Consider the following 26424-nt stretch of genomic DNA (forward strand, 5'->3'; position numbering starts at 1 on the left):
GAACCTGCCCAATCTGCATTTGTATACCCTTCAACATTCAAAAGACCATTCTTGGAGAAAACCAAGCCTCTACCAAGAAACATCTTCAAGTACCTCAAAATACGAATTACTGCATCCATATGAGCTTCACTAGGTGAGTGCATAAACTGAATTACCACACTAACTGCATAAGCAGTGTTAGGGCGAGTGTGAGACAAATAAATTAATCTCCCCACAAGCCTCTGATACCGTTCTTTATGAATAGGAACTTGATCCAGAAATAAGCACAGACGATGATTCTGCTCAATCGGAGTATCAAAAGGTTTGCAATCTAACATACTTATTTCAGCTAACAAATCAAGAACATACTTCCATTGAGATAGAAAAATATCATGCTTGGATCGTGCAAACTTGATTCCAAGAAAACACTTCAATTCGCTTAATTCTTTCATCTCAAATTCAGTAGCTAGGTAATTTTGAAGGCGTTGTATCTCCTTCTGATCATCATCAATCACTATCAGGTCATCAACATAAATAATCAATGAGTTAGCTTACCATTTTGTCTCTTTAGAAACAAAGTGTGATCTGAATGACTCTGGACATACCCAAACTTCTTAATTGAACTTGTAAACCTCCCAAACCATGCTCTAGGAGATTGTTTCAAACCATACAAAGTCTTTCGCAACCTGCATACAACACCTTTTCTGGGAAATGTTTTGATGCCAGGTAGGAAATCCATTTAAACTTCCTCTTTGAGATCACCATGAAGTAAAGCGTTATTAACATCAAACTGCAACAGAGGCCAATCCTGATTTGCTGTGAAGGATATAAGAACACACACAGTATTAAGTTTGGCAACAGGAGTAAAAGTCTCCTGATAGTTCACCCCATAGGTTTGAGTATAACCTTTAGCAACTAATCTGGCTTTATACCGATCAATAGAACCATCTGCTTTGTGCTTAATAGTGAACACCCATCTACATCTAACAGCTTCCTTGCATTAACCCACTTAGGGTCAGACAAAGCATCGTGGAATTTTGTTGGAATTGATACACTAGATAGCTAACATACATAAGATGCATATGGTTTGGACAAATGATGAGTAGACACATAATTGTTGATAGAATATTTGGCTTTGGCATACATATCAGGCTCATATTGTACTTTAGGTTTTCCACGATTAGCTCGTGGAGGCAACTGATAAGTAAACAATCGTCAAAATTTACCTCATGTATGCCACCATCTTGTACCAAACTGTTAGAAGAATCATCATTGGACGAACCATCATCAAGCAACTTGTTAGACATTCCAGCAGAAGGCAACCGGTCATCAAAAGGTAATTTATCAGACATACTAACAGGCAACTCGTTGGGCACATCTACTATGTCGTCAGTAGAAATAGTTTCGGGAATGGCAGGTGACCGATCACTATTTATAACTGACTGATCAGTATTACGCAACATAATAGGTTATGTCCCCAACTCTGCTTGTAACACATCATTCATACCATCTCTTCGAATCTGCACTTCACTCCCCCTCTCCTTTTGAAGTGGAGAGTCGGAAGAGGGCTTCACAAAATACGAAACTTCCTCGTGGAAGGTGACATCCATGGTAATATAAGTTTTCTGAGTCGGAGAATGATAACACTTATAGCCTTTCTGATTGTTAGCATACCCAATAAATACACATCGGAGAGCACATGCATCAAGTTTACTCCGCAGATGAGAGTAGACATGCACATACATAATACACCCAAACACCTTCGGAGGAAGTTTTGATACAGAAACAAGATATAACATGTTTTTATAGCACATCAAGCGGCATCTGAAAATCAAGAACCCTACTTGGAACACGATTTATCAAATACACAACAGCCAAAACATCATGAGCCCACAAATGATTAGGAACACATTTATCCAACATCAAGGAGCGAGCAACCTCCATTATTTGACGATTCTTTCGTACAGACACACCATTTTGTTGGGGTGTAAACGAAGTAGTCGTCTGGTGAATAATACCTTGATCACGAAAAAAGCATGCCAAAGTGTGATTCACATATTTTCCTCCGTTATCAGACCTAAAGACCTTAACTTTGGTCCGAAACTGAGTAGACACCATTGCACAAAATTCTTGAAGAAGCAAGGGAACATTACTCTTATTCTTCATCAAGAACACCCAAGTTAATCAAGTACAATCATCAATAAAAGTAACAAACCAATGGAATCCATTAAAATTAACCTTCGTCGAACCCCACGCATTAGAATGTATCAAATCAAATGGCAAAGTAGCTTTAGAATCACTTATGGGAAAGGAAGCACGGTGACTCTTAGCCATGACACATGCTTCACACTTAAACTCTAAATCACTACAAGGGCGAAACAAATAAGGAAATAGATGCTTCATATAACTGAATGATAGATGTCGCAATCGTCGATGCCACAACCAAATTTGATGTCTGTCATCCACTTTAGCACTTAAAACTTGATGATTATTTGAATCGGAAATAGCAGTATCATCCATAGTCAAGATGTACAAACCCCCTATTCTTTTACCATGACCAATTATCTTCTGAGTTTTAATGTCTTGAAAAGAACAATACGTAGAGTAGAAGTGAGCAGAACAATATAAGGTATCAAGTAGTTTTCCTACCGATAAAAGATTGCACTTAACATCAAGTAAAGCATGGACCAGTGATAAGGTCGGAACAAGAGAGATAATGCCTTCACCCTTCACAGAGGAAGGTGCTCCATTTGCACTAGTAATATACAAATCATGAACATAGTCACATAACTCATCAAACACTCTAGGGTCATTAGTCACATGATTAGTGGCCTTAGTGTCAATTATCCATATATTTGTTCCACCAAGATGCATAACAACACTATGATTATATTGAGCCCTTGACTAAATCACGAACAATAAAGATACAAAAGATATGTAGCGGAAATAAAACAACTTACCAGAACACTATAGCAAATCATTGTTCACGGCATGCAGCAAATCACTGTTCACACACAGTAGCCAGCATTGTAGCAAGACGATGTTCACTGTACTGTAGCCCGGCACTCTACACTTTTTTTTTTTTTTTAACAAATGAAATCACGATAAAGGTGGGCACAAAATTAAAGCACACAGGTCATCAAGAGCGAACTGCTTTGATGCCATGTCAAACTAAACATCGTAAATCTCAAAAATATATATATGACAATATTTGGGAATTTCTTATATATTCATTAATCTCCAAAGTGGAGTATATATAGGAGTTACAATTGGTGTTATGTATGCACTTCATCAATGTAGGACAGCAGACAACTATTTACACTTTAACTAATATATAACTTGCAAAAAAAACCAAGTGATGTTTCAGAAGGAAAGGGATCCTCTCTAGATCTCTTTCCACCTAATCCACCAAGTCCGTGATCCAAGCCATTGAAATTTGATCTAACGGCTACAAACAGGGAGGGCCCTTTAAAAGTTATAATAACTGTAGTCGTTAGATCAAATTTCGACGGTCTGGATCCCGGACTTGGTGGATTAGGTGGAAAGGGATCCGAGATGATCCGTTTCCATTTCAGAAACCTAAGTTTAAGAAAGTAAAAGAAAAAAGCTTACATGTCACTTTGCTTAGGTGGATGACTATAGGGGTGGATTTTTTTGACAAATTACTGTGCCAATCGAATTGCTAACCGTATCATACCGATTTTGTGCCAATCGGTAATTGCATGGTATTGTACCAAACCAAAGTTTTTTTTATACGGTATTGGTATTAGCTAACATTACAATGGTATTATACCGAAAAAATATAATAATATATAACTTATAAATTATATTAATATATATTTGTAATATATCTATAATATTTCAATGCCTCAATCTTCTACAAGTATGCCTCCTCCAAATACTTCTACATCTCAAGTTTGAAGAATTGAGTTCCAATTTTAATTAGTTTGAAAGTTTAACTTCTATTTTGGATTATTAACTTCTATTTGTTTTGATTCGTAACCTCTATTTGGATTGTAAGCTTAATTTTTATTATGAATCTTGATGCATCATTCGACTTATTATGCATGTGAATTGTAAATGATAAATGATAGATGAATTTAGGCCACAATGTATAAGATAAAGGTACAAAAAAAAAAAAAAATTAATAATCACCCTTGAATTGGGTTGAATTTTTTTTTTTTTTTTTTTTTTTTTGATTTTTGGCCCAAAAAGTATTACTATTTTCATACCATGCCAACCGAATTTCTTAATAAATGATTTGCAACAAAAGGATTTTTTTTTAGTGAATGTGTCACAATTAATTACTCCTATTTTTGTTTTTATTTATTTTTTGTAAAGACGAAGAAACAAATTATACCGAAAGTTTGGTACGGTAATGGTAATAGATTTTACTAAACCAAAAATTTAATATAGTAATTTGTACAATAGTTTTAGTATGGAAACCATACCAAATCCATGCCTAGATGACTCTGACAGCATTATGGCTCTAATTTATAACATCTTAAAATTGCAGCAATATGCATATTTTTAAGGGAATTTTAACAAAAAACTCTCGGTACTGTTCACTTTAACGAAAAACCACATTTTTACACTAAAAAGTCAATCTTAATACTATTCACTTTACTCTTTATTTTGTCATTTTTCGTTAAAACTCAAAGCTTTCAAACCTTTTTAATTAGTTTTCCTTAATTTTAAATTGGATCTTAGAAATATTTTCAAATTTCAAACTACATGATTTATTTAAGTCGACAGCTTCCAGGTCTTGAGGTTCTTCTTTTAAATCAATCTTGTAATTGTAGATATCTTGGATAACTTTGTCAAAAGGATTTTTATTTTTATTTGGGTAAATTACATAAAACTACTTCAATTATTGGTCGAACCATAATCTCATACCACATGTTTTAAACATTGTAATGTCATACCTCAACTTATAAATTCATTACAATATCAGATCTCCGTTAACTTTTCTGTCAATTTGATGAAACCCACTCTTTCACTAGCTGAAATAAAAAAAATAATAATTAATTTTTAATAAATTAATTAATTAAAATTTTATTTTAATTATTTATTTTGAAAATAAATTATTTTCCCTTATCGCTTCTGTTTAGGATCCTGCGAAGATCTCTCACAAGTCTCAACTTCATCTTCTCCCCTTCAAGTATTCAACTTTCTAATGAAATTTGATATTTTACCCAAAAAAACAACCCGTGCAGATCACCGCTCAAGAACCCAGATCCACCCCGTCGTCCTCCATGAAACTCCTGCTACCTCCATGTGTGCCAGGCTTGAGCCAGCACCATCACAATTTGCTCCTCTGTGTACGACGCCGCTGTCTGGATCCATTGCCCCTTCCCATACAAAAACCACTGTCGCCCTCCCACCTAATTCATGCAACCTCCTTCATCTCTTTCTCTTCCTCCTTCTCTCACTCTAACCTCGAAGTGGCGTCGATCAAAACCCAACGAGTAGCCTGTTGGATATATATCAACAATCTGTGATAAAATAATATATGCTAATAAATAATAAATACTAATAAATATTGAACAGAGCATGAACAATGAAATAATATTGAACAGAAAAATTGAAGATCGAGGCTTGCGTACCGCAATGTCCTTGAAACAGAAATTTCGTCCCTACTCAATGCTTGTAGTTGTACAGACGTCTGCTTCACCAGGATTCAACGATCTAAGTCAGGAATTCCAGCACCGGAAAAATTAACTTATGGCAAATTTTTGTGTGGTTCTGTCATGAAGGATGTTTATGATTGTAGAAGAAGATTGTTGATTTTATGTATTCTCAATGTCATGCAGATGGATGTATATATAACGGGATTATTCCTATTCGCAACAGGTATGAGAATGGGGTGTGACGGCTGGGAGACATCTCTTCCGAGTGGTGTTTTGCTCTGCGTTTTTTCTGAACTCTTCAGACTTCATCTAAAAGGATGAGTCTGTTGGTAATACTAAAAAAAATAATTAATTAATTAAATTCGAAATTAATTAAAAATAATTAATTAAATCTGAAAATATTTAATTAAATAATATAATTATTAGAGCCCGAGCCCTAAGGCCCATCTTTTGATAATTAATTATATATTAATTATATTAATTATATATTAATTATCAATTAATTATTACACCCCAAAGCCCAACCTCAAGGGTGAGCCCAATTTTATTCTCCAAGGTCCATCACTCCAATCACTTTCTATAAAGGACAACGTCTTATAAAGGGAGGAAACCTTGTGGTGGTGAGCAATGTGGGACAATGAAATTCTACTCAAAATTTCCAACAATACTCCACATTTGAGTTGAAATTTCATTTAAATACACCACCAATTCACTTGTAACACCCCACATTTGAATGCAAATGTATGACTAAGCTGCCTAAAACTGAGAGAGAATAGACATGATATGCATCGAGTGAAGTGTCTTTTGGACTTGAACTTACTCTAGTGAAAACATATCGGGTTTACTTGGTAACGCAGTGGATGTGGAAGATCTTGAACTGTTCACCGCAATAATAAACCGAGACAATATGCTACACACATATCACGTTTGCCACACTTCAAATCATACGGTTGTGTTCATTTTGGCCCTGAATAGATCTCGGATTTCGTAGGAGCTTTAGAGAATTCAGCCATTTCAATTCTCATAAATGCGGCCCCATTTACTCCTATATAGGTGACATTAATTAAGAATAGTCAGTCATATTCCACTTTATAACAAAGCCCCAAGGCCCAAGGCCCATCTTTTGATAATTAATTATATATTATTTATAATTAATTATATTAATTGTATATTAATGATCAATTAATTATTACACCCCAAAACCCAACCCCAAGGGTGGCCCCAATTTTATTCTTCAAGGTCCATCACTTCAATCACTTTCTATAAGGGACAATGAAATTCTACTCAAAATTTCCAACAATACCCCACATTTGAGTTGAAATTTCATTCAAACACACCACCAATTTACTTGTAACACCCCACATTTGAATGCAAATGTATGACTAAGTTGCCTAAAATTGAGAGAGAAGTGTCTTTTGGACTTGAACTTACTCTAGTGAAAATATATCGGGTTTACTTGGTGACACAATGGATGTGGAAGATCTTGAACTGTTTACCGCAGTAATAAACCGAGACAATATGCCACACACATATCATGTTTGCCACACATCAATTCATACAGTTGTGTTCATTTTGGCCCTGAACAGATCCCGAATTTCGTAGGAGCTTTTGAGAATTTAGCCATTTCAATTCTCATAAATGCGGCCCAATTTACTCCTATATAGGTGACATTAATTAAGAATAGTCAGTCATATTCCTCTTGATAACAAAGCCCCAAGGCCCAAGGCCCATCTTTTGATAATTAATTATATATTTATTATAATTAATTATATTAATTGTATATTGATTATCAATTAATTATTACACCCCAAAGCCCAACCCCAAGGGTGAGCCCAATTTTATTCTCCAAGATCCATCACTCCAATCACTTTCTATAAGGGACAAAGCCTTATAAAAGGAGGAAACCTTGTGGTGGTGAGTAATGTGGGACAACGAAATTCTACTCAAAATTTCCAACAATACCTCACATTTCAGTTGAAATTTCATTCAAACACACCACCAATTTACTTGTAACACCCCACATTTGAACCCAAATGTAAATGCAAATGTATGACTAAGCTGCCTAAAACTGAGAGAGAATAGACATGATATGCATCGAGTGAAGTGTCTTTTGGACTTGAACTTACTCTAGTGAAAACATATCGGGTTTACTTGGTGACGCCGTGGATGTGAAAGATCTTGAACTGTTCACCGCAATAAGAAACCGAGGCAATATGCTACACACATATCACGTTTGCCACACGTCAATTTATACTGTTGTGTTCATTTTGGCCGTAAACAGATACCGGATTTCGTAGGAGCTTTAGAGAATTTAGCTATTTCAATTCTCATAAATGCAGCCCCATTTACTCCTATATAGGTGACATTAATTAATAATAGTCTACCATATTCCTCTTGATAACAAAGCCTCAATGCCCAAGACCCATTTTTTGATAATTAATTATATTAATTGTATATTAATTATCAATTAATTATTACACCCCAAAGCCCAGCCCCAAGGGTGATCCCAATTTTATTCTCCAAGGTCCATCATTCCAATCACTTTCTATAAGGGACAAAGCCTTATAAAGGGAGGAAACCTTGTGGTGGTGAGCAATATGGGACAAAGAAATTCTACTCAAAATTTCCAACAATACCCCACATTTGAGTTGAAATTTCATTCAAACACACCACCAATTTACTTGTAACACGCCACGTTTGAATGCAAATGTATGACTGAGCTGCCTAAAACTGAGAGAGAATAGACATGATACGCATCGAGTGAAGTGTCTTTTGGACTTGAACTTACTCTAGTGAAAATATATCGGGTTTACTTGGTGACGCAGTGGATGTGGAAGATCTTGAACTGTTTACCGCAATAATGAACCGAGACAATATGCTACACACATATCACATTTGCCACACGTCAATTCATACGGTTGTGTTCATTTTGGTCCTGAACAGATCCCGGATTTTGTAGGAGCTTTAGAAAATTTAGTCATTTCAATTCTCATAAATACGACTCCATTTACTTCTATATAGGTGACATTAATTAAGAATTGTCTGCCATATTCCTCTTGATAACAAAGGCCCAAGGCCCAAGGCCCATCTTTTGATAATTAATTATATATTAATTATAATTAATTGTATTAATTGTATATTAATTATCAATTAATTATTACATCCCAATTCCCAACCTCAAGGGTGAGCCCAATTTTATTCTTCAAGGTTCATCACTTCAATAACTTTTTATAATGAACAAAACCTTATAAAAGGAGAAACCTTGTAGTGGTGAGTAATGTGGGACAATGAAATTCTACTCAAAATTTCCAACATAGCCACCATTGAAATCGAAGGTTAGAATCTGGGATCTGGTGTTAACCGTTCGCCTGCTACGATTGTAGTCACTTCGAGAGACATAGATAACTGGGTTTGGGGATAGTGGTATTTGCTTGGCAAGTACCAACGGCTGGGGCTGTGTATTTCGAAAATTTCTCTTAATCTTTAGAAATGGTGTTGCTGCTGTTCAATTGATTTGTGGTTTCCTCCATCTCTGTGAAAATGGTGATGGACAAAAGCAGGAGAGGTGGGTGAGGTTGGGCCGCTGCTGCCTACCCAGTTGCTTCTCCTATTTTTTCTGTAAATAACATGAATTGTTGGGTTTAGGATAACTCAGAAGTGCACCATCGCCAGAAACCTCATCCGAAGGCTTTTAACCATTTCAATTAATGAAAATATTTTTTAAAATAACTAATTAAAATAATTTTTTCATTAATTTAGTTGTTAAATAAAAATATCTTAATAATTAATTAATTTTTTTATTCTAGCTGGCGAAAGAGTGGACCCTACTCCTACTACGTCATCATTTAACCGCCAAATTAACAGAAAATTTTAACGGATGTCTGACATTGCAATGAATTCATAAGTTGAGGTATGACATTGCAATGTTTAAAACATGAGTATGAGATTGTGGTTCAACCAATATTTGAAGTAGTTTTATGTAATTTACCCTTTTTTTTTTTTTTTTTAAATGATCATTTACTTCATATCTACGTCTAGTTCAACTAACGTTTTTCATATTTTGATTGGCGTGAGACATCTAGTAATTATGTTTGGACGAAATTTCGTGCTTCATCTTCACTAATGAGACAAGGGGGAGGAAAGATGCATCCTAGAAGAATAAAAAAAAAAAACGGCTTCAACTATTATTTTGTCTCACCCATTTATATCATTCAAAAGATGTACAAAAAGATAATCAAATCTTGACAATTACTAGGTAACTACTAAATGCATTAACAAGTTACAAAGATACCACAAGAGTTGAAGTCTCAACGAGACCATCCATGGACTTGGCACTACTAAACTGTTGTCGTCGCATGGATTCAAGTCTCAAAAGGACAATCCATGGACATGAAAATGTTAATATTTTTCATGCTACAGAATGATAGGCCTATAGGTTCCAATGGTTCAACTCTCTAGAAGTGGAGATTAATTAAAAATTCAAGCTCTATAACTTTCTAGAAGAAGTTATGATTCACATTCTCCAAACAATTCGTCTTATAAGAGATAATTGTCCTTGCAAAGACATCATATATAAGCCCTTGAACAGGTGTAAGATATCCCGAAATGCTTATAAACTATGCATGTGTATGCACATAAAAATTATGGGATCACAAATTGATGATAACCACTGCCATTTGCAGCCAAAAAATAAATAAATAAATAAATAACGCATAACAGTAGATATCGCAACACACAGTCAAACTAATTTGAATTCGAACCAAAATTATACAATCAATTGAACAACAAAGAGATCGAACAACATATTAACTAGATTTCAGGCACAAATCAAGAAAAATAAGAAATTAATTTATTATGGTATTTACTTGGGTCGAATTAGTAAAAGTAATGTCTCCTTGCATAATATGGATTCCAAACACTCATGATTTGGATGTGAATGCATGTGGCTATGAACCATGGTGTCGGAGGTTCGCTAACCCAACAGTAGAGTACTCGACTTTTAAGTGCGGCTAGCATCTTTTACACATTTGTGAACCGGACACGAGAGTTTCTTCTCATCCAGCTCCTTGTGGGGTATATATGATACCTGGGCTCCAGGTGGGGAAGATGTAAGAAAAGTTACCAACTTGACCCAGAGTACCGTAAAAAGAAAAAAAGAAACCTTTACTTTCCCCAACCGTTTCCGGTTAAGAAGATGTGAAAGCGCTTTACCACTAAACTATACATGCTACAATCCGATTATTGAACTTACGGTTTCATGTTCTATTTCACTCCCCGATAAGTTATTTACTAGAAGAGAAACCAAGAAATCCAAGCTATATATTATTTATTGGGTTTGAGACATTTAGAAACAATTTTGTTTGTGTTGCAGTTATATTTAGAATAAGAATGTGATTGTGTAAATCCTAGTGGATCTAGGAATATCTCTTATATTCCTATTAGGAGTTGATTACCTATTCATAATTGCAATCCTAAAAGGGTAAGATTTTTACCTATCCTACTACTATAAATAAAGGCACAATGTGGTGATACAACACACGCCTTACAATTAAATCTCTTTCTTCACTCTTGCTACCACTGGCCCCTTCTCTCTATTCCCTTAGAATAGCTCAGTCAAATAGGCCTACAACACGTTATCAGAACGCTCTTGCCAGAAGCTGAGGAAATAACAGATCATAGGAAGAGGCTATCTTCCACAAAATTCAAAGGCTCTTATTTGTTTTATGTCAATCAGGTACGCTTAAAATAAACGAAGATATTTAAAGCGTCCACAAAGCATGAAAACATTCCCCATGATGCATGAACCCCTCTATGTTTATATTTTCCTTACGATATATATTGTATATGTTGCATATAATTTTCAATATATATATATATATATATATATATGTTTCATGCATTACGCAATCAAATTGCTATGTGGAATTGTGAGTCAAAGCATACTAATAAATTAGAAGCATATTAGGATTTTTCAAACCTTAAAGAAATTCGGTAAAAAACAAAAGCAAAAGTCTGGGATTTTTTTGCAACACCGCCACAACATCACTAGGGCACCACTCTGTTCGTCTGAAGCCCAGCCATTTGGTGACAGACATTGGGACGACGTCGCTTCGACGTCCTGGAAGCACAACCATTTAGGCATGCTGCTTCTCTTGGAACTCAACCAGGTCTTGGGTTGGGTTGGCTACCACACGGAACCTGTAGTTTTCATGCATAAATTAAACCAATGCATGTCTATAAAACCCGAATGTTCTATGATATATGTCAATGGATCACCATATCAATCACGTTTTTGTTGTACCCTCCGTTTTAGGGACATGTTGAACTTGAACAAGATCGATTTCACCACTCTGGAAGTATCTGGAAGAAACTACCTGAAATGGGTTTAAGACGTGAAGCTCCATCTTACTGCAAAGGGTATTAGAGCCACCATCGAGGCACCTACCGACAACAAACTTGTAGACAAAGCTCAGAAAGCTACTACAATGATCTTCATTCGAAGACACATCTATAATGCTCTGCAGACTGAGTATCTCGCTAAGGAGGACCCACGCACCCTCTGGCTTGCTTTGGCCGGCCGTTTCGATCACCAAAAAGATATATACGTGCCTGAAGCAAGACACGACTGGCAGAATCTTTGCTTCCAAGACTTTAAGTCTGTGAATGAATACAACTCTAAAGTTTGTAGAATTCAATTACTGCTGAAGTTTTGTAAAGTGGAACTAACTGAATCAGATCTCCTACAGAATATCTATTCGACCTTCCATGCCACCAATATTGTCATGCAACAACAACATAGGGCACATAAATTCACCAAATTTTTGGATTTAATCTCTGTTTTACTTCTCGTTGAAAAACAAAACTAGCTTTTGATGAAAAATCATCAAGCTCGACGGACTGACTCAAACGCTGCCCCTGAAGCGTATGCGACCAATTCTAGCAGCCACAAATGACAAAAGAATAATAATAGCCTTGGTAATGGGCGGCAAGCCCCACCACGGGCATAAGGCCCACCCAAGGGATGAAATGTGACCCAGCAGCGACAACCCTTGGCCCTAAGGCCTCAAACTTCAAGAACAAGGGAAAAGCTATCGTTCAATCAACTTCCACTGAAATGGACATGTGTTACCGCTGTGGATCAAAGGATCATTGGTCACGCATATGCTGAGCTATCCCCAAGGCTATTGCCAAGTACCATTCCCATCATGAGTTTAACTTTGCACATGTAGATCATCCGAAAAATGCTACTACATCCATGGAGATATCGGATTTTCATGAGGTATCAGCTCCTATGGCTAATAAATTAGACATGTTTTAGGGTGTCAGTGGCCGAACCCACTAAGAGTGGCCGAACCCTCCCCCCCCCCCTATTTTTCTAGGTTTATGGTTTAATTTTGAACATTTTTTCTAAGTCTTTGGAATAATTTGTTTGCTTTTGGTTTGTTTTGAATTATGGATTGTTATTTTATGGATATTATTTCTCGAATTGCTTAATTGAATGAATGGAATTATATTTATACATGTGACCAATTCAATCAATTTATTTCAAGGTATGTCTAGTAGGGAAGTTAGTTGTATGGTTGATAGTGCTACCACACACACCATCTTGCATGAGCGACTTTATACCTAAGAAAGAACCTCTAACAACTCTTTCAATCCCATCCAACTCGATTAAAGGATACAGAAAGACATGTATCATGTTGTCCAATGGAACAGTCTTAACCATTAAAGAGGCATTATATTCTCCATGTTTTGGAAGAACGTTGCTAAGTTTTAGAGATATTCGAGATAATATCTATCATGTTGAAACCACTGAAGATAATGGTTCTGAATTTCTTTGTATCACTTCATACGAATATGGCCAGAAGTGTATTCACAAGAAGTTGGAACGTCTCCCGAGTGGGTTGTACATCACAACCATTTGCGACATAGAAGCCCATATGTGGCTGGCCTTATGCCTGAGTTCTATAGCACTTTCTTGCTTTGGCATGATCCTTTGGGGCATCCTGGACGTGACATGATGCACCGTATCCTCAAAACATCTCATAGGCATCGGTTACCTCCCTATGTTGGATTCCCACCATGCAAAGCGTGTTCTTTGGGGAAATTAAATACTCAACCTTTTATTACAAAGATTATTCACAACCCTCTTAAGTTTCTTCAGAAGATTCAAAGGGATATTTGTGGACCTATCCAATCAACATGCAGACCATTTAGATATTTTATGGTGTTGGTTGATGCATCGACACGATGGTCACATGTTTGGCTATTGTCCACACCCAATGTTGCATTTGTGAAATCCTAGTACAAATTATTAAGCTAAGGGCTCACCACCCTGATTATTCGATTAACTCGATTCCACTAGATAACACTGGAGAGTTTATGTCATAGACTTTTGATGATTATTGCATGTAAGTAGGGATTGATGTGGAACATTATGTACCCCATGTTCACACCCAAAACGGCCTAGCAAAAGCTTTCATAAAGCACCTTCAATTGATAGCTCAGACTTTGGTTATACGAACCAAACTGACGGTATCCACCTAGGGCTATGCAATATTGCATGCAACTATGTTGGTCCGCCTGAGGCTCATCACTACCCAACCTTATTCACCATTATAGTTGGTTACTAGATACGAGCATGACGTCTCGCATTTACATGTGTTTCGGTGCGCAGTTTATGTGCCAATAACACCACCACTACGTACCAAAATGGGTCCTCAAAGAAAATTGGGAATCTATGTCGGTTATGATTCGTCATCAATTGTTCGTTATTTAGAACCCTTGACAAGAGATCTCTTTACCGCACGTTTTGTGAATTGTCACTTTGATGAGACAGTATTCCCGTCGTTAGGGGCAAATAAGCATGTTAACATTCCTAGAAAAGGTCGCAAATTATCGTGGTATACTCCCACTATATCTTATTTAAATCCCTGCACTGCCCAATCTGAAACTGAGGTGCGACGAATTAGAGATCTTCAGAGCATTGCACAGGGCATGCCATATGCTTTTAATGATCTAGCAAAGGTGACAATATCACATATACCCACTAAAACGCACCTGCAAGGATAGATGTACCCCACATACGTCAACATGCTACTCGGGAAGACCGAACCGTCCTTGAAGGTGGGGAGGCCGCACCTTCCACGTGGCCTGGTACATTGGCGGCTAGCCAATTATTTGCTCCGACCCTAAAGTGTGGCAGACCCCTTGGTTCAAAGGATTCACAACCCCAGAAAAGGAAATCGGCACCAACTAGTGACTTTAGTTTGAATCCGACCATCCCTCACTCATCTGTTCCAACGCATGAGGTTATTCTAGATTACGGTGATGTCCTAGACGAGATAACCCGGCCTTCCGAGAATCGTGAGATTTCGATCCACTACGCAATATTGGATGAGGTTTGGAATCGAAATGAGACGATCATCGACGATGCATTTGCGTACACAATAGCTACTGACATCATGCTTAGCAATGATATTGAACTAAGTTCCATTGATGATTGCCAACGTAGAATAGATTGGTCAAACTAGAAACAAGAAATCCAGGTCGAACTCGATTCACATGCGAAACATAAAGTGTTTGGACCTATTATTCCTACACCACCGCGTGTGAAGCCCATTGGCTACAACTAGGTTTTCATGAGGAAAAGTAATGAGAATAATGAAATAGTGCAGTACAAAGCACGCCTCGTAACACAAGGCTTCTCTCAATGCCCTGGGAGTGATTACGATGAGACGTATTGATGTGAAATATTCTAACACTCAAATTAAAACCCTATGATTGTAGTATATGAAAGTAGGGATCGTTTTAGGCTGGGGATTAGAAGGGATGCTAATCTACTCAATTTAAACTCTAAATCACTAAACACTCTTATGACTCAAATTAAGCTAAATAGACTCAAAACACACAAACTAAGTTAAATTGACTCAAAACAGGACCTAAGGAGTAATTTGGACGAATTCTAACTTATGTTGACTCAAAACACTAAAAGAAACAAATTAAAACAAATTCTAACTAAGCGGGCCCTCTTAATCAATACACAAGAATAAGTTCTTAATCAAACAGTTAAGTAAATTGTGTTCATGATTTATGAAATCACAACAGAAAGTAATCAATTCATATTGCAAATTTAATCATAGTTTCAAAGTCTCCTCTAGCTAAAACAAGTTTAGCTCCTTATGTACGTAAAACAAGGATAATTAAACTTAAACATTGAAAACAAAGATAGAATATACCTAGAAACACTCCAGGTGGCTCTTCCTTCCTTCCTTACTGCGGCACAATGGGGATTGTCTGAATTTAGGCTCTTGAGGTGTGGTGGATGATGTGGTGTGAAATTGTGGTAGGGGGCGGTGTTTAGGAGTATTGCGGCATCATGTATTTATATGGTGAAGGGAAGGCACAAAATTGGGCTGAAAATGAGAAGAATTAGGACTCCAAATCACCAAAGAACAAGGACACTTTCAATCAGATTCCAGAGAGGACAAGGAATGGTCCTTGTGGCAAATTCTAGAACTTCTAGAAAGGTTACATGTGGCATAAACTTAGGGCATGAAAATAGGGCTTCTAGAACCTGATATTTAGGTGATTAAATGTGAAAATAAGTCCTCTTTGCAAATGGAATTAAGGTAGGAAAAGATTAGGATAGGATAAGATAAGATAAGGTTGGATAAGGTTTGGATAAGATAAGGTTTGTTTGGATAATGTTCCTTCTTTGTAGCTGATTCCTTATCTTCAATGCTTCCAAATTTGTTTCTCCAGATATTAAGCACATTCCTAGCCTCTCTTGATCTTCAAACTCGTCCATCCACCTTGCTCTATATGCAAGCTATCCATTCCATGCCCAAAACTGCTCCAAATAGCTCCAAAATGCACTTTCTTGCCAACTTTGCCATTAGGACCTACAAACACACGAAAATAGCTTAAAACACTATAATAAATGGAAACTAATTATTTAAATGCAAGAAAACACGCTAACTAAGTTGCATAAATATGCTCCTATCAAATTCCCCCACACTTAGCTTTTGCTAGTCCTCGAGCAAAACAAAACAAACAAAACACAACCTAGACCTTCCAACAATTGCCTCAGGGATTTCCAATGCAACATGACATGTTAAAAATCACTACTCTGATAGATTTTAGTTATCCCTACCCTCGAGCATATACTTAATTGCAATTACCACTCACTAGCTCGCATTTAATCAATTAAAACAACATTTTGAATGTAGTAACATGCCTTACAGAATCCCTTAATTTCTCACCGGATATACTCTCTATTTTCTCAAAGATTTTCTGACGACACTCCCTACACTAGGTATACGTGAGAAGATTGATGTAAACATGTAGACTAACACTCGCATATGTCATAACAAAGAAGGCAATTTGTGGAATTATTAACATGTATATGATCTCATGAATGGAATGCCACTACTTAGACGTGAGAATAGGATACCATATGCTCATACCAATTTTAAACTCTACATATTGAAACACATAACAATCAAGATCGAAGTCTAAGGGTTGTAACGGGGCTAAGGTATTGGTTAACAAAGAAAGGTAAAGACAAACAAAAGTTCTTAAAGCGATAGTAAGCAAAATAATGAAATAAACACTTAGAAGTCACTTTTCAATGCAGAAATCGACTTTGAACACAAAGGGAAACTTCACACAACACTTGGGGCCAAATTCAAACTTTTAGACCCTTTCTTCAACAACCAATACTTGTGAGTTCAATCTCACTTATTTCTCAACTTTTTCTTCTTTTTTTCTTTCTTTTTCACGTTTTTTTTTTTTTTTTCGTGCCCTTTTCTTTTTTCTTTGGCACACTAAACGTACATCCTCATAAGTTTCCATCAAAAATCCTTCCCCCACACTTGTTTTTCTGCAAATTGTAGATCAAAAGGGGTTCCCTCTAAGTCATGCTCCACTATACTTTAAGAACAAGGGTATGGATAGTCCTATTCTAGGCTAGGTAAGGTCAATGTGGTTAACAAAGAAAATAGGCTAACTAAGGCTCAAAGAGGTTAAACCTACAATACATATGCAAGGGGTAAGGCTTTTTGGCTCTGGTTTAAACTAAACAACTTCATCTTGTTATATGTTATACACTCAATTTTATGCTTTGAATGAAACGGGCATGAGTTCTAGTATTTGGAACTATAGTGATGAAACGCATTCTAAGTAGCACCAAGCAAAGAAATAATGAGATCATGCAACGACTTTAGAAAATAAAAATATCACAGATTAATAACTCTCCAAACAAAGTTTAGGCTCAAGTCTCTCAGGGTTGTAGCGTTAGTTTAAGTTCCTTCCTTCAAGCATGTTACAAAAACGGATTTTTTTTTTCTTTCTTTGTGATTACATGTGAATTCGTAAACGACAACTATGACTAAGCATAAACCAAAGAGTAAATCAAACTTCCATCCATGTTTGTAACTTTCTTTAACAATCATGCAATTAAAAACCAAATCTTCATCATTGTGTTGGAAGGTACCCTAAGACGCAAACAAACACACAAAAACAACTCTAAAACAACTCTTTTTGGGTTTTTCAAAACAGTTTCAAAAAAAAATTTCTTCAAATTTTCGGATTTTCTGTTTAAGACACATTAAAACACCTCAAAACACACTAAAAACAGTTAAAAATAGTGAGTAACAACTTTAGAAGTGATAGGTGATAAAATCCAACAAATTTTTATGAAAAACACTTTGTTTACCCCCCTCCCCCAACACTTAAACCAAACATTGTCCTCAATGTTCCAAACAAAGACTCGCACGCAAACATTGTCCTCATGTTCGCAAAACAAAGATAATTAAACTTAAACATTGAAAACAAAGATAGAATACACCTAGAAACACTCCATGTGGCTCTTCCTTCTTTCCTTGCTGCTGCACAATGGGGATTTTCTAAATTTAGGCTCTTGAGGTGTGGTGGATGGTGTGGTGTGAAATTGTGGTAGAGGGTGGTGTTTATGAGTGTTGCGGCATCATGTATTTATAGGATGAAGGGAAGGCACGAAATTGGGCTGAAAATGAGAGGAATTAGGACTCCAAATCACCAAAGAACAAGGACACTTTCAATCAGATTCCAGGGAGGACAAGGAATGGTCCTTGTGGCAGATTATAGAACTTCTAGAAGGGTTACATGTGGCATAAACTTAGGGCACGAAAATAGGGCTTCTAGAACCTGATATTTAGGTGATTAAATGTAAAAATGAGTCCTCTTTGCAGCTGAAATTAAGGTAGGAAAATATTAAGATAGGATAAGATAAGATAAGGTTGGATAAGGTTTGGATAATATAAGGTTTGTTTGGATAATGTTCCTTCTTTGTAGCTGATTCCTTATCTTCAAGGCTTCCAAATTTGTTTCTCCAGATATTAAGCACTTCCTAGCCTCTCTTGATCTTCAAATTCGTCCATCCACCTTGCTCCATATGCAAGTTATCCATTCCATGCCTAAAACTGCTCCAAATAGCTCCAATATGCACTTTCTTGCCAACTCTGCCATTAGGACCTACAAACACACGGAAATAACTTAAAACACTATAATAAATGGAAACTAACTATGTAAATGCAAGAAAACAAGCTAACTAAGTCACATAAATATGATCCTATCACGTATTCCCCCATAATAGACGTTATAACCATCCGCTAACTAATTAGTTTGGTAGTTTCTGAAAAACTGAATATGCAGCTTATGGACGTGTTATAACCGTCTGAGTGAATATTTGACAAGTCAGGATTATGTGAAAGTTCCAGAAATCTACATGAAAGTTCCAGAAAGACTTCCATTGATTGGTTCAAATAGCTATAGACCACGGAACACTTTCTGTATTAGATTGAGGAGATCACTCTACGAATTGAAACAATTTGGGTGGATATGGTATAACCGTTTGAGTGAATATTTGACAAGTCAAGGTTATGTGAACAACGAATTATGCCCATGCATGTTCATAAAGAAGTCACATTCCGGATTTGCAATCGTTAGGTGTTGCGACGTTTTAATGAGGATAAAGCGAAGCCGTCGAGTACACCTATGGTCGTTTGGACTCTGGATGCTAAACGAGATCCCTTCCGTCCAAAGAAGGATGAGGAATAGATTTTGGAACTCGAAGTTCCATACCTAAGTGCAATTAGGGCTTTATTGTACTTGGCTCAATGCACTAGACCCAACATCTCCTTCGTTGTTAATCTTTTCGCTAGATACAGCAATGCACCCACACGCAGGCATTGGAATAGTGTTAAAGACATTTTCCACTACCTCAAGGGTACGACGAATTTAGGCTTGTTCTATACCAGCGAATCTTCGAGTGTTGCCACCCCCTTGGTTCTCGGATTGATTCTCGCCTCGTTGTACACAAATGGTGGATATCTGTCTAACCCATATAGGGCACGCTCTCAAACGGGCTATGTCTTTATCTTTGGAGACACCGCTATATCTTGGAGGTCTACCAAGCAAACACTAGTTGCAACTTTTTCGAACCATGCTAAGATTCTCGCCTTACATGAAGCATCGCGCGAGTGCTTTTGGTTAAGAGTAGTTATGGAACATACTTAAAGCACTAGTGGTCTTACTTCCGTCATTGACCTTCGTACGACGATCTTTGAAGACAATGCAGCATGTATCAAGCAGTTAAAGAAGGGATACATCAAGGGAGACAACACCAAGCACATAGCGTCGAAGTTCTTTTATTCTTACCAACAACAACAGCATCAGAACATTGAAGTCAAGCAAATTCGTTCTTAGGACAACCTGGCTGATCTCTTCACCAAGTCATTGCCCAAGTCTACTTTTCAGAAGCTTGTCCAAGGAATCGGTATGCGTAAATTATCTGAGTTGAATTGCTTGTAGTTCTCTTATATTGAAGTTATGTTTAACTCAGCGGGAGTATCCAGAAGCATACTCACTTGATTTTAATGTACTCTTTTAACTACGATTAGGAGCATTTTTCCCACTAGATTTTTGCTACCTAACGAGGTTTTGATGAGGCACCTATCCTGGGATGATCATACTCCATTGAGTTCACTACTTTCATCCTGTTTGACGTTTGTTTTAGACATTATGCATACTTCTCACTTTTCTCCTTAGTCTATGGGTTTTCCCCATACCTTGTGTTTTACCATAGCAAAATTTTGTGAGTTTTACTATCAATGCATACTTTCATTAAATTTGAGACTCCTATTCACCCGTTGTGCTGACGACTTCATCAACTATTCTACCTTATCTGCTTAAGATCTGATTTGATGGTTTGTTGAGTATTTACACTCAAGAGGGAGTGTTGCAATCATATTTAGAATAGGAATGTGATTGTGTAAATCCTAGTGGATCTAGGAATATCTCTTATATTCCTATTAGGTGTTGATTACCTATTAAGAGTCGTAATCCTAAAAAGGTAAGGTTTTTACCAATCCTACTACTATAAATAAAGGCACAATGGGGGTGATACAACACACCTTACAATTAAATCTCCCTCTTCACTCTTGCTACCGCCGGCCCCCTCTCTCTCTATTCCCTTAAAATAACTTAATCAAATAGGCCTACAACAGTTTGTTCTTTAAATATTCCTAGAATTATAAAACATTTCTTTGAAAGAAGCTATTCAGAACAAATGGAACGTTTTCTACTTCAGGAACAAGTATAGGGTCTATAGAGCAATTGCTTAAAAGTACATTTAGATCTTTTTGGGTGAGAAAATCAATTCATTGTACTAAAGATCAAGCAACATTTCATTGATTCATTCTTAGTTTTATTAGATTTTTTGAATTCTTAGCGGACAACCCCAATCTTGGTTTTATAGTACATCGAGGCAGCATTGAATACAAATGTTTCTCAAACAGGCAAAAATGTGGCCAATCCTGCAACAACATTCACCTGATTTTAAGGCTATGGAGCTCAACAAAAAGATTTCCAGCCTTGAAAACACTAATTCATATTTATATAGCTCATTCATGTACATACAAAAGAAACACAATTAAATACAACAGAAACAAGCAAAGGTTGATTCAAGTCAAGGGTAGCACACTAAACTAATCAAATCAAGCGGAAACATACGCTATAAAACCCTATCACCTTAAACATGCCCACGCACATCACAATGAAGATGGAATTGCTTTTTGTATATATGAAGCAATTACGATGATGATGCAGAATCTATTTTGGTGTCGTTTTCATGGCGAAGACTGTTCTCTCTACTGTAAGCAGCTTTCGCACCCTGGAAAATAATGGAAATATGAGATTGCAGAATATTCGTTGGCCAATAAAAATTACTGAGTCTGAAAATTTCACATCCGGCAAAAAGAAAAATTCGGGTCCTGGAAGGACATATTGCTACAATTCAAGGAAAAGAAACGCTTACTTGGAAGACTGTTCCTAACTTTTGCAATGCTTTAGCCCGATCCCTCAGAACATCCCTGGACACAGTGGGGTCTTTAAGTACCTGAAGAATAGAACACAATTTTTAATGATTTCTTCAAATTCTACTAGAGGCTACCTCGATTGTATTTACCTAATACCGCAAAGTAATAGCTTGCCGGATGAAGTACTATTATTAGGCTTAAGAAAGGAAAAACTGGAACTCACTGCTTGGCAGACACGTGATAAGGTTGACTCAATATCAACGACATTAATTTGCCATAGAGAATTAAGCACTTGATCCTTCCTCTCTTCAATGGCTTTCATTAAGGTCTCTTCCTTGTTTTCACCTTGGTTCAACTTCTTTAGATCTTCCTGTAGTTGAATTAAAGCTACAGCACCTGCACAGATCAAGATAATAATCAGTTTTCCCGGACCATAACAAATTTTTACACTGAAGGATATACACCCAGTGCTTCACCAAAGAACTCCTGGATGGCAAATGTGTACCTGAAGCTGCTGATACTTGTGATTTTATCTGGTGTCCTTTATCTCGCACCCATTCTGCTAAAAATGGAACCTTCATGTATCGTTTGTCTTTTCCAATTTCTCTTGCAGCTTGCCTCGTGTAAATATAACCAATCGTATGCAGCATAGCCTCACCAAAGGCTAATAAAAAGAAAATCAATTATGGCTCAGGGCTAATTGCAGCAAGCAAGAAGCAAAATTAAGGTTTCATTTAGTAAGCACTGTAAAGTTTTAAAGTATACATCAAAACCAATACAATTGGTGGAACATCATTGAAACATTTTAAGGGCTTTTCACATGTAAGCCCTTGATAACATTACAATTTCTTGAAAAAAAAACTTCAAACTCAATACTTACGGAAAAAAACCATCTTACTTTGTAATCGTAGAAGGGCATCTAAAAAACTTTACAACAAAAAATCAATTAAATCAGGACAAGTGGATAGACAAGAGTTTTTATTCCCCAATTGATCTCTTTAAGTGTTTTTGTATAAAAGTTATAGTAGTCGGAGTGCTTTTCCTAATTTGCTAGAGTGTTTTAAAGTGTACATTGAAACCATACAATTGGTGAAAATGCAACATTTCTCCAGCTCATTTATTTATTTTCAGAAGCAAGCAGGTCATTTAGTGAGTTTCATTGGAAGAGAGAATTAAGCTTTCATCTCCTTTAGGCAATTGCTTATCGAAAGTTAAATGCAGCTTTATAGTGCCTGCTGAATGAAGTAATTTTTTTTAAAAGGCAAATGATCAGGTACAATGTCATAATACAGATTTTTAAAACCTTTTCGGAAAACAATATTGTCACTTTTGGCGGGAGAACAAAAAGGGTATACCTGCTGACGAGAGGCGTTGTGCTTCTGAATTTGCCCATTTTACAAACTCATCATTACGACCATCAACAAATGGTTGAAGGCGATCTTTCAGAATAGTTATGAGCTTTACTTCCCTTTCCTTCTGCAAGGTCTACACAACAACAAAAAATAAAATAAAAAAGAGGTAGAGGATATAATTATGCATACTGAAAACCCAATATCTTAATAGTGCCAGTGTAAAATTCGTACCCTCATTTTCTCCGTGACTTTCTGCCTACGGACTTCAGGGTCCTGTGTCTCTTCTTCAATTTCAACAGATGACAAAGAAGCTAAAGCAAGTTGACCAACATAATCTTCAAAGAATTCGCTCCCAAAAAGCATCCCAAACACAGCTGCAGGGTCTACCATGGAATCCCTGGAAAGAAAAAACATAATTGCAGATATAAGTATTTCCAACATGTTATCCTTGAGACAGAATGAGAGCCTGATGGTATCGTGCATCTCATTCACGAATCATTTCAACACTTTACTAATTGTTACAACTGGAGAATAAACATCATCTCCAAATTAGAAAAACTTCGTTTAGGCACAACTTAATATCATGGAGACTAATTGCAGGATATGTTTAGAAATGCATTACAACTCTTTCCAGGAAATTACAAAATGGCATAATATCATTAGTGATTATTATTTTAATGATAAAATATTTAAATAGTTATTATATTCCCTAGTTTGTAAAAACTTACTGTGGTATGCCTGCCTTTCCGTGCTTGTCATATGCTTCACGCTTCTCTGGATCACTTAAAACCTGATAAGCCTCGCCCAGTGCCTTAAAGAAAATACGATACTCAGGAAATTAGGACCCAAAATGACAAGAAAACTTAAAAGTAATAAATAAGAACGCAACATTAGATGTGAAATGAAACATTTTCCTGTACTTTTTACATGAATAAACAACTGGCTTGGGGAGGAAATGTACATATACATTCAGGGCAGGTAGCCCAAAGCGTACTTGCCTAATTCAAGTTAACATCAAATTACAATATAATTCTATAAGTCTTGAGTTTTGGTTTTTCAATAATGCATCTTCAAACTTTCCCAGCAAAAACACATCGATATTATAAGTTCAACACAATGAACACAAGTATAGTGATGGTTATGCATATGAAAACTCAATCACAAGTTTCGGTTGTCAATAGAAAATGTAATTTAATAGCTCAGATTTTTAGTTAGCTTACCTGGAAATTTTCGGCAGCCTTTGGATCTCCAGGATTTTTATCAGGGTGAACACGCCTTGCCTAGAAACAACATATAAACCCCATATTATAATTAAGTAGATGTCTCTATCCTAAACATAAAATAAAATCTGGGCATACAATTATAACGAGAAGTAAATCGAAATACTTTAAACATGAGAAGGCAGTCAAGGTAGCATATAGCAAAGCACAGTGCATAATGATATGGAGGCATAACTAATAAACGAATCAATGCTGCGTAAGAATCAGTTCTGTGATGTGATTAAAGCTTTGGACAAACAATAATTTTGAGGCTTTAAAAGCCCGATAATTCCTGGAAATGGCGAACTTTCATAGAGAATTTAGAATAAATAAACATAGAGTATATATTACAAGCCAGATACCTATAAAAATTGTGTGAACCGAACCAAACCATGCTACTGAATTCAAACAATGCACTAACTTAAATCGGCAGTTATAACTACTCAAAAGCAACTACAAACTTTTGAAACTCTGAATCGGGGAAAACAAAATTATTATTGTTCGCGGTTAAGATTGCTTCTGCAAGAGCGAAAACATGAAGAAATCAAGAAAGTGAATTACCTTGAGATAGTAAGCCTTTTTAATCTCAGCATAAGAGGCGTCGACATTGACATCCAATACTTCATAGTAAGCAGTGTCCTTCACCATGTTTCTTAGATCACAACCCTATCAGACCAACAAAACACAAACAAATCAGTCCATAAACTGGAAAAACAAAAAGTAAATAGAATTCAAAAAAATAAATAAATAAAAACATATAGAAATCCACAAATAATAAGCTAAATTAGCTTCCAAATTAAAAATCCCAAGAAACAAGAAAAAAGAAGAAGAATTGAAAGTGAGTATAGCCAGATCTGATCAGGAGAAGAAACCCAATTGAAAGTAAGTAGCAATGCAATTATACGACACCCCAAAATTAAGATTTTCTGATCATATTCCAGTTCAATTAAAGCAGGCAAATTGAACAAAGGAGAAGAAACCCAACAAGGAAAAACTTTGAATCGAGCAACTTACGGGTTCAGGAGCTCAGGCAACGAAATTTGGACGATGAAACGAAGCAAAAGCACAAGCGAGAGAGAAAGAAAGCGCTTTGATTTTTTTTTATATTTATTTTACTATTTTTTTTTTTTCTTTTGCTATGCTACACATCTATTTATTTTTATTTTTTTTTTCTTTAAAAGTAGTTGTAGATTTTATTCTGTTTCACTTTATTTTCTACTCATTCTTCAAATTTCGTTTTTCTCACTACACCTCGCGTCTCACCCCCCCCCGGAGCATATAGACCCACCCGATCGATGAACACTTGAACCGAACTCGCCCATCCTTTTACTTGTATGGCAATGGTTCAGGGTCTGTTCGTTAGTATTTTGCAAAATGGTTTTTTTCTTTTTGAAGATAAAAACGAGTAAAAGATGTGTTAGGTTTATTGTTTTATAAAAACAAACTCAAAAAATGAAAAACGCATAAAACAATATTTAGTTTAGGTTCTGTAGATATCAAATTAATGTTTCTTCTATTTTCCCATAACAATCTTCAAAATAATAAAAAAATGAAGAATACATCACAAAACAAAATTAGAGTTTTAATAAAAATAATAATAAATCATGTCAGCCACTACCACATCATTATCAACACCTTAACATTCTCCACTGTCTCACCACCACCTCTACCATCTTTGACACCACAACATCCACCACCATCGTCACAACTACCATATTCTATATTCCCAGCACCCTCACCACCATGGCCACTATCGCATTCACCATCTCATCATTGCCACAACTGACATTATCGCTACCGTCTCATCATGACCACATCATTTTTTGGTTGTCATGACTAAGTTTGT

The 26424-nt window shown here is 36.3% G+C and overlaps 1 protein-coding gene across 1 annotated transcript; it reads right to left on the bottom strand.

The window, feature by feature from the left end:
• Positions 1–21515: 21515 nt before the first annotated feature.
• Positions 21516–25732, bottom strand: LOC137728891 (chaperone protein dnaJ 10). Its single transcript, XM_068467683.2, has 10 exons — positions 25593–25732; positions 25140–25244; positions 24540–24599; positions 24048–24130; positions 23551–23716; positions 23323–23452; positions 22473–22631; positions 22191–22363; positions 21967–22047; positions 21516–21822 (listed from the first exon to the last, which is right to left on the bottom strand). The coding sequence occupies exons 2-10, from the start codon at positions 25224–25226 to the stop codon at positions 21742–21744; spliced, it is 1020 nt and encodes a 339-aa protein (XP_068323784.2). The 5' UTR covers positions 25227–25244; positions 25593–25732; the 3' UTR covers positions 21516–21741.
• Positions 25733–26424: the final 692 nt, after the last annotated feature.

Source organism: Pyrus communis, chromosome 10, assembly GCF_041283825.1.
Source record: "Pyrus communis isolate YQ-2024b chromosome 10, ASM4128382v1, whole genome shotgun sequence".
NCBI lineage: Eukaryota > Viridiplantae > Streptophyta > Magnoliopsida > Rosales > Rosaceae > Pyrus > Pyrus communis.